At 36.9% G+C, this 22558-nt stretch overlaps 2 protein-coding genes across 3 annotated transcripts in view; one reads left to right on the top strand and one right to left on the bottom strand.

The window, feature by feature from the left end:
* DNAJC2 (DnaJ heat shock protein family (Hsp40) member C2) overlaps positions 1 to 4204 on the top strand; it is a 40393-nt gene extending 36189 nt beyond the window's left edge. For both annotated transcript variants that reach the window (XM_004478983.4, XM_004478984.5), the window contains exons 14-17: positions 648 to 748; positions 1076 to 1183; positions 3598 to 3752; positions 4077 to 4204. In XM_004478983.4, coding sequence (XP_004479040.1) covers positions 648 to 748; positions 1076 to 1183; positions 3598 to 3752; positions 4077 to 4151 — 439 coding nt within the window. In that variant the 3' untranslated portion in view covers positions 4152 to 4204. The remainder of the gene's footprint in view (positions 1 to 647; positions 749 to 1075; positions 1184 to 3597; positions 3753 to 4076) is intronic.
* On the bottom strand, positions 397 to 21867 carry PMPCB (peptidase, mitochondrial processing subunit beta). Its single transcript, XM_004478985.4, has 13 exons — positions 21627 to 21867; positions 20400 to 20540; positions 19059 to 19145; positions 18573 to 18702; positions 11228 to 11426; positions 10761 to 10840; positions 8236 to 8348; positions 7266 to 7409; positions 6263 to 6423; positions 5038 to 5123; positions 4872 to 4960; positions 4616 to 4691; positions 397 to 4522 (listed from the first exon to the last, which is right to left on the bottom strand). Exons 1-13 carry the CDS (start codon positions 21726 to 21728, stop codon positions 4464 to 4466), a joined length of 1467 nt encoding a protein of 488 aa, XP_004479042.1. The 5' UTR covers positions 21729 to 21867; the 3' UTR covers positions 397 to 4463.
* Positions 21868 to 22558: the final 691 nt, after the last annotated feature.

Here is a 22558-nt window from a genome sequence, read left to right as displayed (position 1 = left end):
AGCAAAGTCGATTTTCAGTCTGCTAATCTTACTGGTTAAACTGGCACACACACACACGCGCACGCGCGCATGCACACACACACACACACACACACACCAAGATGCTTCATCAATTTCTCAGGAAATTAAATGTCCTGAGATATAATCCTTGACTGAAATGTCAAGGACTGAAATGTCTTTCTGTCATGGCTTATTCTAGGGACTAAGTTTTGTGTAGTTTCCTTTTAGCAGTGGAGGCCATCTAATTCTTCATTGTTTCCCACCTCAAACCAGGGCTTACTTCAAATCTAATGTCCATCCATTTTGAATTGTAGTCCTCATTCTATATATGATAAAACTAAGGCTGATTTTAGAATGATTTTTCTTTCCTTAAGAGAATAGAGTACATAAAAATGGTAGTATACAGAATTGTGTGGTTTTATTTCTGTTAATGTGAACACAATCTATATTAACCAAGATTATATACAGATGATTTAAACATGAAAAACAAAAATAGTCAAGGCAATTAGAAATTAAAGTAGTACCATAATTAGACCACCAAGTTGCAGTTCATTTTGTAGATACTACAGCTGTCCCTTTTGTGGTAAAAATACAAGGGTCATTCTGGTTTTTGGTTATGTTTCCTTAACCATTATTGGTTGCTATAGATGGGAAGTTATTGCCAACTACATGAATATACATTCTTCTTCTGGAGTCAAGAGAACTGCCAAAGATGTTATTGGCAAAGCAAAGAGTCTCCAAAAACTTGGTGAGTTACGGTTTTGAGAAATCAGTTTCTTTGTACATAGTTTAAAAATAGAAATAGGAGAGTGGATACAGCTCAGTGGTTGAGCATCTGTTTCCCATGTATGAGGTCCTGGTTTCAATCCCCAGTACCACCTCAAACAAATAACGTGAGTCCTTTGACTGCCTTTGGGGAGCAGATGTAGCTCAGCGGTTGAGCACCTGCTTCCCACATACAAGGTGTACTGGGTTCGATCCCCGGTTCCTCCTTAAAAAAATAAAAATCCATGCAGTTTAATGAAAGATGAGATGATATATAAAATAAAATGTATTAAAATTTTTCATTCCTCAGACCCTCATCAAAAAGATGACATAAACAGAAAGGCTTTTGATAAATTTAAAAAAGAACATGGAGTGGTACCTCAAGCAGACAATGCCACACCTTCAGAAAGATTTGAAGGTAAGTTTTGTATTTCTATAAATATGAAATGCTAGCCAAGTATCCAGGTTACATGAAGACTTCCAGTGTGTGTAGGAGTCTATGATCAGAATGATTGGAATTAAAATGTTTAGCAGACTGGAAAGTGTAAAGCAACTATTTTCAAAACAGTCATAGATTCACTTTAACACCATTAATAAATAGAGATTTACAGTTCTGCCATTTCAGATGCTATTGGGGGAGCAATGTGGTATGTTTTGTTTTGTTTTTGATTTGCTAGGTTTTACAAATCATTGTTAAAGGATATTATTGGAACAACTGGAAGAATGAATTTATATTGATTTGAATGGTCTGGGTAATATGTTATCAATTTTAATTGCCTGATTTTGAAAAATATACTGTAATTCTATAACAAAATGTCCTTGTTTTTAAGGAAAAATATGCTAAAATATTTATGAGTAATAGGGCATCATGTCTGCAACTTATCCTCAGATGGTTCAGAAAAATAGTAGTATATCTATAGAGAGAGAGAAAGAGAACAAATATGGTACAATTTTCACATATGGGAATCTGGGTAGAGAACACAGGAATTGTTTATACTCTGTATACCTGTTTTTATTTGCCAAAGGGGTACTCTGATGCAAAGTACCAGAAATCTGTTAGCTTTTATAAAGGGGATTTATTTGGGCAAAAAGTTCCAAGACCATGAAAAGTCTAAACCAAGGCACCATCAGAGATGCTTTCTTAACCAAAGTCTGCTACTGTTGATCTTGGTGTGTTGCTATGTGGTGAGCAAGATGGCCGCCAATCTCTAAGGAGGTTTCAGCCTTCCCATCCAGAATCTGTCTTTTGGAGCTCCACGTTGAACAACCAGGCACAGGGCTTGTCTCTTTCTTAGCCTCCTATATCAGTCTCAACTGTTCTGCTCTCTTCCCAAGTTCAGTGATAAACTATCAGGCATATAACAGAGCTGGTGTCCTCTTTAGGTGCTCTGTGGACCCAGACTCTTAAGGGCTTTGTGTTTAAGTGATCCTTTCTCTTACAGGACAGGATCAAACATGGTGGCTTCCTTTTTCCTCTGTCTGTCCATGTGCCATTTATATCAGACCCAGTAAGGGGGCAGGGAGTCAACATAAGTCACACCTCACTAAAGTAGTTGAATCAGAAAGCCCCAAAGCAATCCAATCAAATAACCAGCAATCCAATCAAAGGTCCCTCAGCTGAATTTAATGTAATCAAAACAATATCACACCCAGGGAAATAGATTAGTTAACAAACCTCTCTCTTTCTGGGATTCATAAAATAATCTAACTGCCATTATACCCTTTTCTGTAAGTCTCAAATTATTTCACATTATTCCAAAATAAAGTTAAAAGGTTAGGTGCTATCATAGTCTTGGGTGATCATGCTAATTTCATTACTCTGGACCAGTGTTTTTATTCCACAATGAACAGAATGTATCAGAAAGCATCACATATAGGGTGGTTATTATTTTATGAAACTTTTGCTTGTGTGTGTGTATATTTAGAGAAAAGTATTTTTCTTAAGAGTTTCTGGCAAAAATTTGAAAAAACTACTCTGAGAGGTAACTTCATACATTTGTGAGCCTAATACATTTGTGAATCTAATCTTAGATATGCTTTCCATATCACAGTTCCAAATACATGTCTTGCATTAACTAATAGCCCTGACTATATGATAACCTGTTTCTGTGCTCTAACAGTCCCAGTTTTACCTGCATTCTTAGTCAGGTTTATGATGACTAAACTATAAGACTTAAAATGTCCTATAGAAGAAAAAATCATTCTGTGGTTGCTAAAATCAGGGATGACTTGTACTTGTTTGTCTGGGCTAGGCATTATTTTGGCCCCTTAAATAAATACAAGTTATAAAGCGTAAGTTTCAGAACACGTGGATGGAGGGCATTTTTAAAGGAATTTACTCTACCACACCCTTATGCCCTCTGCAGATTATACAACATTCAGTATTAGGATACTCTTCTGAGCCCCATCTTGTGTGGAACTTGCTTCCATTTTGGAGGCAGGAGCTCATTCAGCTAAAATTTTTATAACTGTTAGAGAGCTCTTTTCCCTCTTTAAGAAGCTAGATTATAAATCTTAAATGATGTGATTGTGTTAAGCCCAGGAATCAAACTATGCTATATATTTAAATCTTATTTTTTTTAAAGTGGTGAGTATATTAGGTTGTTACAGACCAACAACTTAAGGCAGATTTAAAAAAATTATATATACATTTTTTTCTGGGATGTGAACTATCATTTTCCTCTTTCATTAACACTTATATATAGGATTTCAGATTTGAATGGGCACTTAACAAGTTACCTATGCACTCAAAAGACTCATCTGGGAAGGTGTTCCAAGAAAATTTTCTATCAATAAGGATAAAGTTTTCAAGTAAAAATTTTTCTTAAACAGGACCATGCACAGATTCTACCCCTTGGACAACAGAAGAACAGAAGCTTTTGGAACAAGCTTTGAAAACATATCCAGTAAATACACCTGAAAGATGGGAAAAAATAGCAGAAACAGTGCCTGGCAGGACAAAGAAGGACTGTATGAAACGATATAAGGTTGTATCTTTTTCTGAGTTTATAGATTCTATTATTGTTTATATTGTAATTTGCGTTATTTGGCATTTTGATTACTTCCGTTGGGTAATTAACACATTTTTGTGTTTAAGTAGTCATGGGACCACTATCATTACAACTTTAGAAACTTTTCCAAAAATGAAATCTTTCTAGCTTTGGCAATTAAATCAGCCTTTTCAGCAGTATCGTAATTATAGCCATCCAATTTAAATTTTTTTACGTATTTATATCAAATACCAGAAACATCCATTTGAAAATTCTGAAAACTTGTTAAAAAGTTTAAGTAACACCTTTCTTCCCTCCTAGGAACTCGTCGAAATGGTAAAAGCAAAAAAAGCTGCTCAAGAGCAAGTGCTGAATGCAAGTAGAGCCAAGAAATGACAATCTTTATTGTGTGTGGATTTTTATAATAAAAACGAAAATATTGTACAAATTTTCATTCTTAAAATTGCTCTTAATTTGAAAAGTATGTTACTCCCAACATAGTTTCTCTGAACACAAAGATCAGCCATCAGTCAAAATAACCTACATGTTTGTTGTCTTATCCTTTGAAAGCTTGAGAAGATATTCATTCCCAAATATACATGTTCATGTATATTTTTTCCTTTATGGATTGATAGCTTAAATCTTGCAGGTCTCTGTTCGTCTTAACTATATTTCTTCAAAATATTTGTAATTAAGAGCATTTTAATCTCAAAGCCAGCACATGTTAGTGCAAATCTGGTTAAAAGCTGGTAGTTGCTCAACAGGACCTAAGGATTAAAAAGATGATAGTTAAAACTGTGAATTAAAAGAAAAGCACTTGGCCAACTTTCTACTAAGGAGAAAAGGGGAGCCAGGCTTACCAACAGCAGCAAGAGCTGGACTCTTATCATAAATATATTTGGTGCATACTTCTCGAACTATCTCAGCATCTACAGCCTGAAATAGGGAAGATAGTAGTATTCACAGCTTTTAATAGTAAAGACAAATTCTATATCTAGAACTTTTAAACACATTTAAAAACTAAATCAGGATTAGGATCCATATTTTCAGCTTCTGGAGCAAGAATACTTGTATCAAGAAACTGTTACACAAGACCCAATAATAAGGACTATTTACATCAATTCTTGCTTCAAGCTCAGGGATGGGAATTCTTCTATTATAGCATAACATTTGCCTGCCAATATCTTCACAAATTGGAGTAGAACCTGTTTAAGGAGAAGAAAAAAATATATTGGGATACAGATCAACCATATGAAAACAAAACTTAGGCTTTTATTCTTACCATCAAGTTGCAACAACATGTTTGTTTTCAGAAGATTCTTGGCTCGTGCAACTTCACTTTCAGTGACACTTGTACAAAGTCGCTTCCTAAAAAGTATATGGAATGTTTTATTAATTAACGACCTAAAAAGATAGGCTATTATATTCCATATGTCATACTACAATGTATAAGAGATTATGATTTAAGGTTATCAACTTAGATAAAATTACTGATTCCAATAGTGAAGCAGAAACTAGAATATTACTGGTTTTTTTCTTTCCTTGGTATTTCTTTAAAAATGATATAAATTTGTCTAATTACTAATTATTAGGCAGAGGTCAACACAGTACAAAAATAGACTGACCACATTTTTAGAAATGCTATCTATAATCATTGTGAGGCACTGCAAATCCCCATCTTTTAAAGGTGTCTGATATGTTAAGAAATGGGAGTCTCAAAAGAATCCAGTTGATGCTAACAAACATATTACTCCCCAGTTGATTAGATTTTGAAAGCTGTAACTCATTTAAGAATGGTGGAGGAAAAAAACCAGAGTTTTCGAAGGAGCTCTCCTTTGTCTCTCTCTGACTTAAAATAATAGTTTTGATTAAAACACTACATTTTTCTCTTGGCAATGTCAATGTCAGATTTACTTGCATAACACTGGCTTCCATACATATTTTTATTTTCTAAATAATTTCTAGTTGACAAACATTTTCTACGTGATCTTATTACTGAAGTAATCCACTTCTGAAAGATTAAAAACTTTCTGTAGTGTAAACCGGCTTTACATTATGAGGCTTTGAAGAAATATCACTTAAATTATAAGCCTTCTAAGATAAGGGGACGGACGGTACTTTCTAGATCATTTGTCTGCAAAGCAGTATTTGAGGATTTAAGAACTTCCTAAAGACCAAGTTTCAATTGATAAGAGTGTGGGAAAGAACAGAAAAAATAAATGGGGCAGAAGGAAATAATTACGAATCACTCCTATCAACTCTTCCACATATGCAGGTCTAGCTGAAAGAGCAGCAATAACCTTAAAATATCTGCCTGACAATGGCTCCCACCCATCATTAGACAATTTTAAGATTTGACTAGAAATAAAAGGTGGTCTTTAAAAGCATGACAACCACTTGCTTCAATGCCAAAACATAATCATCAACAACAACATGACGAAACTAGCTTAGGCTTTTAAAAGATGAATCCTAGGCAAAATTTAAATTACTCAAAGCTATTTCCTCACCATTCTTTTTGAACAACATCTAGCATGTCTGCAACTGTGGCTGGTTCACAAACCATATAGAGTCCCCACAATCCTGTATCTGTATAGGAAGTGTTGAAAGACTGGAAACTATGGCAAAGATTGCCATGGCAGGTAAGCTGGGCCAGCTTGCTGGATAAATTCTTTAAAGGGGAAAAGAAAAAAAGAGTCTAAGAGAACAGTTATGTACATGTGTCCAAAATACCAGAATGAAAAGTGAGATATATGCCAAATCCTAAGAGGCTGAATTCCCAAAATTCTATCCAGCAACATCTCAAAGTTAAAATTCAATTAAACTATTATCTCACTGGCTCAATACATCCCCAGAGAAACTCATCATGTAAAAGCAATAATTCTTGTAATTAATGAAGCAGCTTTCCCAACTTTTAGAACAATGCATTATCAACCCAATTTTTAGGTTAATCTTGGCTAAATTATACTATACATGAAGCCTATGCTATTTATATGAAACATACTTTGGAAAACACCTTTTGAGTATGGACAAATAGGTTTACTTTTAATTTTGAAACAGCTTAACCAAATTCCCTAGTATCTTATTTTTCCACATTTCCTTTGTCATTTTCTTTACCTTTTTTTTTTTACCTGTTTGAGAAATAAGTTGCAGAAACTCCTTTACCCCTAAATACTTCAGTGTGCAGTTCTGAAAAACAAGTTAATTTTCTTACCTAACCTCAGTACATTATTAAAATCTCAATATGAACATTGATAAAGTTCTTTTAACTAATTCTTCCTGCCTTATTCAATTTTGCTGGTTATCCCACTTAATAAACTTTATGATAAGAGAAAAAAAAATTTTTTTTTACTGGTCCATGATCCAGTCTGAATCAGTTTATATTTTAAAAGTCAAAATTCATGGTACAGAACTCCATGTTGCCATTTTTAAAAAGTATAATTCTTACAAAGTACTTAGATTTGGAAAATACAATAATGGAAAATTATTTTTAAAATTACCATTTAAACTTACCATTCCTCCTCCAAAAGAGCGATCCCAGTTGCCAATCAGTGTGTTGGCAACCATAAGAGAGATTGTATCTGGATGTGCCCAACCAACAGCTTCAACAGCTATTGCAAGGTGTGCCAGAGGCATCTTATCATCCCTCACACGAATCTAGTTAAGATAACCATTATACAATATGTTTAACAAGAAAGAAGCATTCACCTGTCACATTAATTGCAATGTTAAAATGCTCACCATGACTCCAGTTTGCTTTACAACTATTTACAACTATTATTTGCATTACATTGCATAGTTTAATCTAGAAGAATTAAAGAAAACTTTCACCAAAAGAGCTCCAACTTAAATACTGCAATTAGCTACCAGATGATTATCTGATCAAACAGGGTTGTGTTATTTTACTGGTAGCAATCAATCATCTATTTGTCAATCTGAATTTTTCCATCTAAATTTAAACCAATATTGGCCTTACAGCAGATCTTTGTACTGCAAATGCTACAGTTCCTTATGGCTGCCAACATCAGACCTCATTCCAGGATACTACTATGAGCAACTCCCAATTGTGGCAAACCGTCTAATAAGCCTCTTCCAAGGCTTCAAGCTATAATGACAAGGAGCAGACTGACAAGAACATCTACCTCCAGAAGTGAAATATGGAGAGAAGTTAAAGAGTAAACCTGATGTGGAAGTCAATCAAAACTTAAGGTGTTTTTTTAATTAAAAGATTACTTTTCTGTCCTACAATATATAAATGTGCAGAGAAAGAAAAAGCCCACAAAGACAAAATTGTAATACCACTCTTTTAAGCCTTGCTTTCTTAGGAAAGAGAAATGAAGATAGTTAAATAATATGTCCTTTTACTATCCCTTTACTGTTTATGTTTTAGGCCTTTTCTTCCCATTTTACTATTAGAAATAGGCACTCATTTGTAAATACAAGAAACCCAAAGGCCAAATAGTAATTTAGGAGGCTGCCCTACCTCACTTCCTGTGAATTTGCAGGGAGGCAGAGCTGGCACTTCTCCCTTGTGTGTGGACAGGGAGTCACCAAAATGAAACTTTGCTAACTCAAGCAGTTCATCATGGGAAACTCCTAAATTGAAGGAAAATATTTTCACATTTACATAGAAGTAGCAAAATCTCAATCTCAATCAGACCACTAACTGCCAATACTTTAATTTATAATAAATTCTAGGTGGTATAATGTGGTATAAGTTACACATGAATGTTATTACGCAAACACATTAAAAACCATTTAAGAGGAAATCAGCACACGCACTTGGTGTTCTAAAGTTTGGGATTATACAGCTCTCTGTGTAATCCACAGTTTTCATCAACATACCAATGTATTTCACAGCTAAGGATAATAAGACAGCTTGAAAATACCACTTCCCATACAAAATCATGTATTAAGTTGTAAGTCCAAGAACAGAAACTAGCCAAAAAGTCAGATTTCAGGGAATAATTATTATTATTTTTTAAAGATTTTATTTTTTATTTCCCCTTGCCGCCCCATTGTTGGCTCTCGTGTCCATTCACTGTGTGTTCTTCTGTGTCCTCCTGAATTCTAGGCTGCACCAGGAATCTGTGTCTCTTCTTGTTGCGTCATCTTGCTGCATCAGCTCTCCATGTGTGTGGTGCCATTCCTGGATGGGCTGGGCTTTCTTTGCGCAGGGCAGCTCAATGCAGAGCACACTCCTTGCACGTGGGGCTCCCCTATGCGGGGGACACCCGTGTGACAGCGCTCATGCATGGCAGTGCTGCATGCAGGCCAGCTTACCACACGGGTCAGGAGGCCCTGGGTTTGAACCCTAGACCTCCCATATGGTAGACGGACACTCTTATCAGTTGAGCCACATCCGCCTCCCAGGGAATTATTTTTTTAAAGTATGAACTGTATCCCATTTAACAAAAGTTGGATATGTAGATATGTTTCATGCTTGCTATCAAAACTCAGAAACAAAATAGTTTCAACTGAATTTTCTGAATATATCTGTGGTTTTCTAAGCCCTCACTACTTGTCATCCAAAACAGTAGGTAATTACTATATCTCTTACTATCAAAATGCAGGAACCAAATAGATTAAGCCAGTAAAGAATTCTTAAATAAAAACTTATAAAGCAATTCAGGTTTTTCCAAGTGCTTTAAAAAATATTTGCCCAAAGATTTCTTTAAATGAAACATTCTAGTGTAATATAAAAGTCCAGTGTATCCCCATATTTTCCAAACAAATCTGTGGTGTAAAACAAGAAGTTGTAAAACTGTATGTTGTCTTCAGTACCACTATGTAGGCGAGCCAGAGTATAGACATATCACATATTCAGTTCCTGCTCCAACACCACATCTTACTTCCATCCAAAAGACAGGGATTTATCATTTTTGTACCAACAAGACAAAACACTGTCATTAATCTATGAAATGCCATCACCTATAAGATATCCCAATTTCAGCAATGTCAAAATGTGAAAACCTGCATCTCAGAAGCCATGATAAAATCCATTGTGTCCATGTGCCAACAGTGACAAAGGCATGCCAGACAGCTTGGTTGTTGATGCCCCATTGAACAAATAGTCCTTCCCTTTCCAGAGCAGTCCAACTGCTTTACCCTCTGTCAACACTAGCCATTTCAAAAACAGTATATCCACTGGAGAATACCAGACCGCACTGCCTGCCATACAAATATAACATGACTTAGCTGAGAGCCAGGAGGAAGAACATGTTTAAAATTAACTAGTCACTTGCTCCCCTCCCCCCAAGTTATCAACTCAGAAGTCTATCCATGACAACCACAATTTTAATTTTTATCGCAATTCTAAAGAGAAAAACTTAATTTACAAGGACACGAAAGAATACTCCAGCTATCTTCACACTGCTCTAATATTTAAAAAGGAAACTGGGACCAACAAAAACTATTTGCCTAAATTCAGGCAGCCAGGAAATCAGGCAGTATCTGATAATGAATTTTTTTATTTACTGGTTTCAAACACTTCCCCAAGAAAGCCTTTTCCTGATGCCCCTTGAGTGTTCAAATTCCCCTTATATATTCCCATGGCTTCGTCAGTGCTTCCACTTCTCATCAATTAATAGATATACTGAATAAATGCATGGACAAAAAAAAAGAAGAAAGGAACAACATACCCATTACACACCTGGACAAGGATGAAGTTGCTTCTCAAGAAATAACTTAAAATCTCAAATTCTCAACCTCTAGGATACTATTTTCCAACCATAATTTATCCCAGTTTACTCATTTGCCCTCTTCTTACAAGCGAATTCCACTATGTATGTACACTTATGTACTGGAGGTTTCCTAAGTGTTTCTATAAATGAAACTTATTAAAGAGGTTCCAGTGTTCCACATTCTCTTTACACAGTATGCTTCAACAATTTGCTCTGTTAATAAAAAGTCTTAGGATATCTCCTAACAGAATTAAACTATTAGGATCAAAATGAAAAATAACTCCAAGTGTATTTAAAACATTTATAGAAATTTAAATTGACTGACCTCCAGCAGCAGCAAGCACTATTCTTGGACCCTTATAATGTGTGGTTATATAGTCCACTAAGTCTTTACGATTTATAGATCTGTAAATGGAATAAGTAAAGCAATCTTAAAAAGAAACAAAGTACTGATCTTCACATAATATATCTGAAATCAAATTGGACATTAAAGCTATTCTAAGAGTGAAATGCAATCATAAATAGAATATAGGCAACAAGTATCAAAGAACTTCAACTCTTTTACACCAAGGAAAAAGACAAATTTGACATCATCACTTATTTATTCCACAAGTAGCTATGAGCCCAGACACCTCAGAGTTAGGTGGGGATAAAGTGTAGCTTAATTTCATTCAGATTATCAAGGGGAAAAGTTTATTTTTTAAGTGTAGTTTTTGAATGTCTGTGAATGTTAATTTTTACAACTCATACATTTTTCACACACAAAAAAATCTGAGAACTGATTTTACCTACTTGATATTTTCAGTTGGTCCCAAAATTGTCCGTCCAAGTGCAGTATTTTGATAAGCTGTGGCATGAAGATAATCAAAAACAACTTCTTGTAAATTGGTCTCAACTTCTTGCATCTCTCTAAGGATTACTCCACGCTCACGTTCGATCTCTGCTTCTCCCAATGTACTGTTTTGTATAATGTCTGCAAGAATTTCTACAGCTAATTGAAAAAGAAACATAAGAAAGGCTAAGTCAAGAATCTTAATTTACACTATTAAAATATATTAAACTAGCACTAGAAACCATGATAATGTTACTAGATCCATGGCCCAGATTTCAGCAACTAACAGGGACAATCCTAAAGCCCTAAAATAGGATGAACCAAGAATCAAAAAATGGCCAGTAACATACAACCTCCCACCACTAAAATCACTATGAAAAAGACAGAAATTAGGTATCTGAGTAAACTCACCATCTTAATCAGATGACTAAACATCAACAAAAAATTACAAGCCATACTAAGAAAATGAAAGAAATGGCCCAAGCCAAGGTATATATCAAAGCCCCAGAAGAAAGCACATGATCTTCTCAATTGATGCAGAAAAGGCATTCAACAAAATCCAGCATCCTTTCCTGCTAAAAACACTTCCAAACATAGGAAGACAAGGAAAATTCCACAAGATGATTAAGGACATATATGAAAAAGCCACAGCCAATATCATACTCAATGGGGAAAGGTTGAAAGCTTTCCCTCTAAGTTCAGGAACAAAACAAGGATGCCCAAGGTCACCAATGTGTATTCAATATTGTACAACAAGTTCTAGCTAGAGCAATGATACAAATATACATATAAATGCATCCAAATAGGAAAAGAAGTAAAACTCTCACTATTCAGGTAACATAATCCTGTATTTAGAAATTTCTGAAATGTCTGCCAGGAAACTGCTTGAGCTCATAAATGATTCAGCAAAGTGGCAGGATACAAGATCAACATGCAAAAATCAGTAATGTTTCTGTACACTAGTACTGAACAATCTGAGGAGGAAACGGGAAGAAATCCATTTATAATAGCTACTACAAAAAGATTTAAATACCAGAAATCAATTTAACCAAAGAAGTACAAGACTTAGAAAACTACAAAGCAATGCTAAAAGAAATCAACAATGACCTAAATACATAGAAAGACATTCCATGTTCATGGGTTGGAAGACTAAATACTGTGATGATGTCAATCCTACCCTAAGTGATTTATAGTTTCAATGCAATATCAATCAAAATTACAAAAGCCTACTTTACAGAAATGGAAATGACAGTTAACAAATTTATTTGGAAAAAAAAGGGCATGTGAATAGGCGAAAACATCCTAAAAAAGAAGAACAAATTGGGAGGACTTTCACTGCCTGACCTTGAAACATATTACAAGACTAGAGTGGCCAAAATAGCATGGTATTGGCATAAAGATAGACACATTGATCAATGAAACAGAACTGAGAGTCCAGAAATAGATTCTCAACCTCTACGCCATCTAGTTTTTTACAAACCTACCAAGTACATGTTACCAGGATAAAACATTCTCTTCAACAAATGGTGTTGAGAGAACTGGATATCCATAACCAAAAGAATGAAAGAAGACCCCTATCTCACTCCCTATATAAGAATCAACTCAAATGGATCAAAAACCTAAACTCCCTATACAAGAATCAACTCAAAATGATCAAAAACCTAAATATAATAAACAAAAACCAGAACCATAAAACTTCTAGAAGAAAATATAGGAAAACATCTTAAAGACCTTGTGACAGGTGGTGGTTTCTTGGACCTTACACCCAAAGCACGCACAACAAAAGAAAAATAAATAAATAAATGGGACCTCCTCAAAATTAAAAAATTTTGCACCTCAAAGGACTTTGTTAAAGGAGGAAATGGCAGCTGACTCAATGGGAAAAATATTTGAAAATCACATATCAATAAGGGTTTAATATCTCTGATATAGAAAAACAAACCTACATTAGAGGCAAAAACAGCAGAAATTAAAGAAAGAGAAGAATGGAGAAGAGAATGGAAAAAATTGAACAGATGCTCAGGGAGATGAATGACAACACAAAGCACAACAACATTACATGTCATGGGAGTTTCAAAAGGAGACAAGAAGGGGAAAGAGGCAGAAAGTATTTGAGGAAATAATGGCCATAAAACATGTCCCAACTCTCATTTAAAAAAACATGAATTTAAATGTCCAAGAAGAGAAACGGACTTGACCCAGTGGTTAGGGCGTCCGTCTACCACATGGGAGGTCCGCGGTTCAAAGCCCGGGCCTCCTTGACCCGTGTGGAGCTGGCCCATGCGCGCAAGGAGTGCCCTGCCACACAGGGGTGTCCCCCGTGTAGGGAAACCCCATGCGCAAGGAGTGCACCCCGTAAGGAGAGCCGCCCAGTGCGAAAGAAAGTGCAGGCTGCCCAGGAATGGTGCCGCCCACACTTCCCGAGCCACTGACGACAACAGAAGCGGACAAAGAAACAAGACGTAGCAAACAGACATAGAGAACAGACCAGACAACTGGGGGAGGGAATTAAATAAATAAATAAATCTTTAAAAAAAAAAAAAATGTCCAAGAAGTGCAGCATACCCCAATTAGAATGAATCCCAAGCAACCTACTCCAAAACACATACTACTCAGAATGTCAAATGCCAAATAGAAAATTCTCAAAGCAGCAAGGGAGAAGCAAACCATCCCATACAAGGGACACACAGTAAGACTTAGTACAGATTTCCCATCAGAAACCATGGAGGTAAGAAGACAGTGGTATGATATAATTAGGGTGTTAAAGAGAAAAATTACTAGGCAAGAATTCTTTATCCAGCAAGACTGTCCTTCAGATATGAAGATGAATTTAAAATATTCACAAACAGAAACTAAGAGAGTTTGTAAAAAAAAAAAAAGAATCTGCCTTTACAAGAAGCATACAGGGAGCCTTACAGTCTGAAAGAAAAAGAAAGGTGAGAAGGGTTTGAGGAGAATGTGGAAGGCAAGAAGAGCAGAAAGGATAAACAAAGGAGTATAGGGACAGACAAAATAAGATATGATACATGAAAGCAAAAGAATAAAACAGTGGAAGTAAATCATTTACAGTAATATCATTGAATATGAAAGGATTAAACTCCCCAGTCAAAAGATATAGCTTGACAGGATAAAAAAAACATGAGCCATTCATATGCTGCCTCCAAGAGTCTCACCTTAAATCCAGGTATACAAATCAGCTGAAAGTGAAAGGTTGGAAAAAGATATTCCATATAAACAGTAAACAAATAAGAGCAGGATTAACTTTACTAAAATGGGACAAAACAGACTTTAAGTGAAAAAGAGTTATAAGAGATGTAGAAGGCCATTATAAACTAATAAAAGGACAATCCACCAAAAAGAAACAGCAGTCATAAATATCTATGCACCTAACCAGTGTGCTCCAAAATACATGAAGCAAACTCCAGCAAAACTGAAGGGAGAAATAGACATCTCTACAATAATAGTTGGAGACTAAAACATACAAGTCACATCATTAATAACCTCTAGACAGAAGATCAACAAGGGAACAGAACTTGAACAAGGTGATAAACAAGCTAGACCTAACACATATACAGAAAGTTGCATCCCAAATCAGCAAGATATACATTCTTCTCAAGTGCTCACAGATCTTTCTCCAAGGAAAGACCACATGTTGGGTCACAAAGCAGGTCTCATTAAATAGAAATCTTTTTTTTAAGAAAAAAAGATTGAAAGTATACAAAGCACCTTCTCAGACCATAATAGAATGAAGCTGGAAATCAATAATTGACAGGAGGGGAACGGATGTAGCTCAAGAGGTTGAGCACCTGCTTCCCATATACAGGGTCCCAGGTTCGATCCCTAAAAATATCCTAAAAATAAAATTAACAAAAAATCAATTTGGGGAGCCTGTGTAGCTCAGTGTTTGAGTGCCATCTTCCCACATACAAGGTCCCATGTTCAATCCCAGGCCACAGTACCTAAATGATGATGATGATGATAATAATAGTAGTAATAGACAGGAAAACAGGAAATTCACAAATGTATAGAGACTAAACAATACACTCTTAAACAATCAATGGGGCAAAGTAGAAATTGTAAGCGAAATTACTAAATATCTCGCGATGAATGAAAATGAGACCACAACTTATAAAACTCATGGCGGGAAGCAGATGTGGCTCAAGTGACAGGACTTCCACCTACTATATGGGAGGACCCGGGTTTGATCCCTGGGGGCCCTTGGTAAAAAAAAAAAAAAAAAAAAGAAAGCATGCCCGCACAGTAAGCCAAGTGCCTGTACAGTGAGCCAAGTGCCCATGTGAGTGTCCGTGCAGCGAGCCAGTTCCACACGACGAGCCAAGTGCCCATGCAGTGGGCCAGTGCCTGCCCAAGTGAGTTACGCAGCAAGCTGGTGAGTCAACAAGAGAGAGGCAAAGGGGAGAATCAAGGTGAAGTGCAGCAGAAACCAGGAACTGAAGTGGCACAAGTGACAGGGCACCTTCTCTTCACATCAGAGGTCCCCAGGATCAAATCCCCGTGAATCCTAGAAGAGAAAAAACAAGAGGAGAACAAAAAGAGAAAAAGATACAGAAGACCATACAGCAAATGAACAGACAGCAAAAACAGCAGGGCAGGGGGGCGGGAAGGGAAAAATAAAAATAAAAAGCTCATGAGAAACAGCAAAGGCAGTGTTGAGAGGGAAATTCATGGTCCTAAATACCAAAGAAGAAAGTACTAAAATCAAAGACCTAACTGAACACCTGGACGAACTAGAAAAAGAACAGCAAACCAATCCCAAAGCAAAAAGAAGGAAAGATAGAATAGAAAGAAAGGAAATTTTGAAAAAAAGAAAATCAACAAAACCAAAGCTGCTTCTTTGAGATGATCAATAAAATCAACAAATCTATAGCTAGACTAACAAAGAAAAAAAGAGAAGATGCAAATAAAGTCAGAAAAGAAAGGGGGGATGCTATGACTGACCCCACAGAAATAAAAAAGATTATAAGAGGATATTATGAAAAACTGTATACCAACAAATTAGACAACCTAGGTGACATGGACAAATTCCTAGAACTACACAAACAACCTACATTGACTCTACAAGAAATATAAGAACACAACAAACCAACTATATTTAAAGAGAATGAATAAATCATCAAAAATCTCTCAACAAAGAAAAGACCAGGACCAGATAGCTTCACAGGAGAATTCTACCAAGCATTTTGAGAAGAATTAACACCAATCCTGTTTAAACTCTTCCAAAACACTGAAGAGGGAAAATTACCCAACACATTTTATGATGCCAGCCTCACCCTAATAGCAAAGCCAGATAAAGATACTGCAAGAAAAGAAAATTACGGACTAATATGTCTAATGAACATAGATGCAAAAATTCTCAATACTTGCAAAGAGAATCCAACAGCATATTAAAAGAATTATACACAAGTGGGATTTATTCCTAGTATGCAAGGGTGGTTCAACATACACAAAAAAATCAATTAACATGTTGATAATATATGACATTAACAAATTGAAAGGAAAAAAGCACGTGATCATCTCTATCGATGCAGAAAAGGCATTCAACAAAATCCAGCATCCTTTCTTGATAAAAACACTTCCAAAGATAGGAATAGAAGGAAAATTCCTCAATATGAAAAAGGCTATATATGAAAAACCCACAGCCAACACTGTACTCAATGGGGAAAGGTTGAAAGCTTTCTCACTTGGATCACAAGACAAGGGTGCACACTGTCACCACAGTTATTCGACACTGTCCTGGAAGTTCTAGCTAGAGCAATTAATTCAACAAGAAAAAAAAAAGGCATCCAAATAGAAAAAGAGAAAGTAATATAGATGACATGATCCTATATTTAGAAAATTCTGAAATGTCTACAACAAAGCTACTTAGCTAATAAACGATTCAGCAAAGTGGCAGAATACAAGTTAGACACAATCAGTAATGTTTCAGTACACTAGTATTAAATAATCTTAGGAGGAAATCAGGAAAAAATTCCATTTACAATGAACAACAAAAAGAGTCAAATACCTAGGAATCAATTTAACAAAATGTACAGAAACTACATGCAGAAAACTACAAAACACTGCTGAAAGAAATCAATGTAAACCTAAACAAATGGAAAGACATTCCATGTTCATGGATGGAAGATGGAATCCACATCCTCTTTAACACTTGTAGTTTTCCGTCTTTTTAATAGTGTCCATTCTAATATGTGTGAAATGGTATCTCAGTACAGCTTTAATTTGCATTTCACTAATCACCAGTAACGAACATTTTTTCACGTTTTTTTTGCCATTTGTATTTCTTCTTTGGACAAATGTCTATTCAAGTCTTTTGCCATTTTTTAAATTGGGTTTAGTCTTTTTATTATTGAGTTGTAACATCTCTTTATATACCATGGATATTAAACCCTTTTCAGATATGTGATTGCCAAGTTATTTCTTTATGTACAAACAGTGGGTTTTTTGGTTTTATTTTGTCTGCTGGTTTGCTTTTTGTTTGGCAAAGCAACGTATTGCAGTTAAGTCTGAAGACACACATCTGAGTCCACCGTAAACTACTATCTATGGATTCTGTGCAAGTCAGAGTCTGGGCTTTAATTTCTACAACTGGAGAATGGAGACACCTACCCTACCCACTTCAGATCATATAAGACAATATATATATAAGTACCTGTGTAAAGTACCATTCAAATGTTATTAATGAAAGCCTATTAGAAATAAAAAATGTTAAAGATATGAAGTTAACTAAAACTAAAAAGGACCTTAAAGCTAAATAATTTCATCCATTATCACTAAAACTGCTAAATTTTTGTTAAGTCTTCCACTGGTAAAATACTTTGTGTAATATCCCTTTAAGAAATTCAAAACACTCTACAAACTGTTATGTTATCAAATAATTTTCAGTTCTACAAAATAAAACTCTATTTTATTTTATTGCTATTAAAAATAATTGGTCAATAATCTTATAAGTAAATATTTGCTTATTTCGCTCAGGACGAACAGTATTTGTATAAAACAAGGAATAAAAATGATTAAAAATGTTTTACTACATAAGTACGATTCTGGAGGAAGCATATTTGAATTAAGGCTAAAATCTGGTTTGCACAAATCTTCAATCCTGTAAATATTGGATATCATTTATCATATTTAAAGAATACATAAAAACAGCTGCCTCCTTCCCCAGAGTTTGGTTCCTTTCTTCATAATACTGGGGGTTACTCTTTCACAACACACATAATAAAACTGCAATAAATTATCTCTGAATCCCTGATGAAAATTACATATCTGCAGTATAAATAACAGTACCTCTTGGCAAATCTTTAGAGAATGCTTTGGCATAATATACAGTCTGCTCTCTGGAGGTATAGGCGTTGAGATGAGCACCCATGTTTTCAATCTCAAGCTCCAGATCTAACTGGGATCTCTTTTTGGTGCCCTAAAATAAAAAGGGGAAAAAATACCTTATTTTATCTGCCATCTGTTCTAAACACTTAGATAATTAATCTGGAGGATGTAAGTCTATGTTGGTTTCATGCATTGGGCCAAATTTGTTTTATAAAGTATATCAGGCTTCAGAAATGGTATACAGACAACCCTACTTCCAAGAAAAAAGCCCTTTTTTCAACTTTACAAAGCAACTATCAAAAATTATTTTAGGTGTCCTGAAAAAAAAAAAAAGATTAATTTTTTTAACTATTTGAAAGTGGTTCTCCTTGCCTTTAAAGACTGAGATTTTGTTTATACTCCCTCTTGAAAAAAAATTTTTTTTGTAAACTTAATTTTACAACTTGCCTTGAAAGCCATATGTTCCAGAAAGTGAGCTGTTCCATTGTTCTTCTCATTTTCATATCGACTTCCAGCATCAATCCACAACCCAACCTTAATACAATCAAGGAACAATTAAATAAAATATCACTTTATTTTCCTTTTGTGTGTGTGGGGGGAGAATGATTAGGGAGATAGAGAAGTGGGTCTCCTCCCTCTTCCTGAATATACTTTACATCCCTAATACTAACATTTTCTTGACCTGTGTGAATTGACAGTTCATTTCTATGGATTTTTAAATTTTGGTCATCAGGTACCACTGGGTGCTATAAACATCTTGCCAACTTCACCGAGGACCCAGATTCTTAGCCCAACTTGTTGCTACAGTCAAGAAACAGCTGTCTTGGGAAGCGGACTTGGCCCAATGGCTAGGGCGTCCACCTACTGCATGGGAGGTCCGTGATTCAAACCCCAGGCCTCCTTGATCCGTGTGGAGCTGGCCCATGCGCAGTGCTGATGCACACAAGGAGTGCCCTGCCACGCAGGGGTGTCCCCCACATAGGGGAGCCCCACTCACAAGGAGTGCACCCCTTAAGGAGAGCCGCCCAGCGCAAAAAAAGTGCAGCCTGCCCAGGAATGGCACCGCACATACAGAGAGGTGTCACAACAAGATGACGCAACAAAAACACAGATTCCTGGTGCCGCTGATAAGGATAGAAGCAGTCACAGAGGAACACGCAGTGGGTGGACAAAGACAGCAGACAACTGGGGGGGGAGAAGGGGAGAGAAATAAATATAAATAAATAAATAAGTCTTAAAATAAAAAAACACTCCCAAACCTATAGTAAACACTTAAAAAAAAAAAAAAGAAAGAAACAGCTGTCTTATAAAAAAACACCAGAGTTTGTCAGAAACCTATATTCAAATTCTGGCTCTGTCACATATTAATTGTGTGACCTCGGACAAAACCATTTAACTCCTCTGAACTGGTTGCTCAACTGTAAAATGGGTATAAAAATGCCTACCGCAAAGGACTGTTTTAAAGATGAAAGAAGACAACATATGTAAAAACACCTGGCATAGAGTAGCCCAGCAAATATATCTTTCATTATTATCAGTGCTATTAATAATATATAATAGACTACAAACAGATGTAAACACTGAAATAGGATACACGTGCACTGAGTATAGAAGAATCACTGGAAGAAAGGTTCTCAAACATGAGACATCTGTCAAATCAAAATAAGTATCACTGATTTTCAACCACCAGCCAAATAAAGTCCTGGAAGAGTTCAAGATTTAAGAGAACAATTTTCTTTCTCCTTAGGAGAGATCACTCAAACAGAGAAGGTTGCCTGAGTCACTTACCGTGCATGTGGAGAGCCCAGAGTCTTCAGAGGCTACTCTGAGTCCATTTTCCAAACATGTTACTCGTGTTTCAGGAACATTTAGAACAACTTGTGTAGCTGCCTGTGTACTTCTCAATCTGTTCCCTCCAAAATACAATGACTGGTGGAAGGGGGAGAAATATTTTACTATTCTGAGATCAAGTGTTAATTAGAAAATCCAAATCTACCTCAAAGAGACTCTTTCTAAAACCTACTCTTACCTCCTTAAGTTAGGTTCCATTGGGAGCCACCCATTTGCCTGGTCTAGGAACCTTCTTTAACCAACTACTCTCTTAAAGTCAGCAACATGACTATAATAAACACGCACTTCCCTTAAGAAAGATGGAACAGTTATAATTATCCAGAGAGGTACTGACTTTATTTCAGTGTCTCTCCTAGAAATGTTTCGTATTTATAATGTAGCAAAGAATGGGGGGAAGGGGGGGAGGGGGCCAAGAAACACATGAGAAAAATATAAAAATACAAACACGACATAGAAACGAGACTTGGGTTTTCATTGTTCTGGAGAAACAAAGTTTTGGGGGTAAAAATGAAAAAGAGAGGAAAGGAAGAAGGGCAGATTCTCAAGATAAACTCCCTGGCTTATGATATGTTGACTATGAACTATTCACAGATTTGCTTTTCCTTTACACGTATGTTAAGGTCCAACTTCCTTACAGAAAGCTAAGCGTTGTTTCGCATAAAAGGCACATACAGACAAAATTTTACTTTAGCGTTCGCAAGAAAGCCCATTCATGAGCTGAGAATGAAGCAGCTCAGTTTTCGGTAAACACACAACTCGCGTGCGGTAACTACTTCATTTATTAACATCCCCAAATTCGCAACCACTGTGCCTTTAGTGGTCAACATTCACTTTTTATAATGACTCATCAGCAATCGGGTGGGATTGGAGGTGGCAAGACCAAGGTCGCCCCACACGTCATTAGAAGGTCACACTTGGCGGATTACCAAAACCAGCCCAGCTCCGGTCAGAGTTTAGGGACTCCAGACCGCCTGGTGCCCCGCGTGTCCGCGTCGCGATGGCCCAGCCAGAAAGGCCACGGGCGGGAGCACGGGACTCAACTCCACCGCGCGGGCGGGAAAGACCGGGCTTCCCAAACCCAGCGCGGCGAAGAGAAGGCGTAGCCTCTGCCTCCCCCACCCTCGTGATCCCGGGCGGCGCCCGGAGAAGTGGAGGGAAACTCACCCGCCCCGCGGTGCCTCCGGCCAGAAGCCTGTCAGCAAAACCCCAGAGCCGCCGCGTCGCCGCAGGCAACAAAACAGCTCTCCCAGCCGCAGCGGCGGCCATCTCCACTAGGGCTGCCGTGAAGAATGTACTTCCGGGTCGTGACCCGAAGTCCCGGAGGTGGAGGCAAGGCTCTAGCTTGTGGCCGTGGTGAGCTTGACACGCCTCCGAAATTGTCCCGGGAATCGAGCGCTGGGCGCGGCCCTGAGCAGTCTATATCTAGTAACACGGATAAATTATGCTTATCAGCCGCTGACGGCTTGCATGGCAGAAATGTGGAGGAGTTAAAAGTCACTTGGTGCCAAGTATCAGTCCATTGGCGGCTGGAATTGATTGGAAAAGGGAAATAGATTCATAACTCACTGCCCGAAAAAGAAGTATTTAGTGGGAGAGACAGGTCTGGTGAAAGGTGGGAAGAGTGTATTCCGTGTGGACCCCTATTCACTCTTCAAACCTTTGCAGTCTGGCTCTCGATTCCAGTCCACAGAAGTGCTCTTGGTAAATTGCTGAAAGATGAACATTTCAGCAGACCTTATGTTACAATCCTACTGGCAGGATTTGGCATTGTTAACCTCATTGAAATTCTCTTTTCTTGTTGTATCTTGGACCTCCGCCTTCTCATAGTACCTTTTCCACCTTGGGCTCCTCTGTATTCACGGATCTCTTAATGAAACTGAAAATAGCAAGCACTCTTCTAACTGTAAAGTAGGTGCTATTTTTATGTTCATTTTACAGATGTGGAAAGGGAGTAGAATAATTTGCCGGAGTTCATGCTGCTAATAATAACCTGTCTGGCTGCCAAACCTGTGCTCTTAACCACTACATGTTATTGCCCTAAAAGTCAGTGTTCCCCAGGGTTCTGGGCTGGGGGCCTTTTCTCCTACTACACACTC

This window comes from Dasypus novemcinctus, chromosome 5 (genome assembly GCF_030445035.2).
Source record: "Dasypus novemcinctus isolate mDasNov1 chromosome 5, mDasNov1.1.hap2, whole genome shotgun sequence".
NCBI lineage: Eukaryota > Metazoa > Chordata > Mammalia > Cingulata > Dasypodidae > Dasypus > Dasypus novemcinctus.
This window is presented reverse-complemented; position numbering and strand designations above follow the sequence as displayed.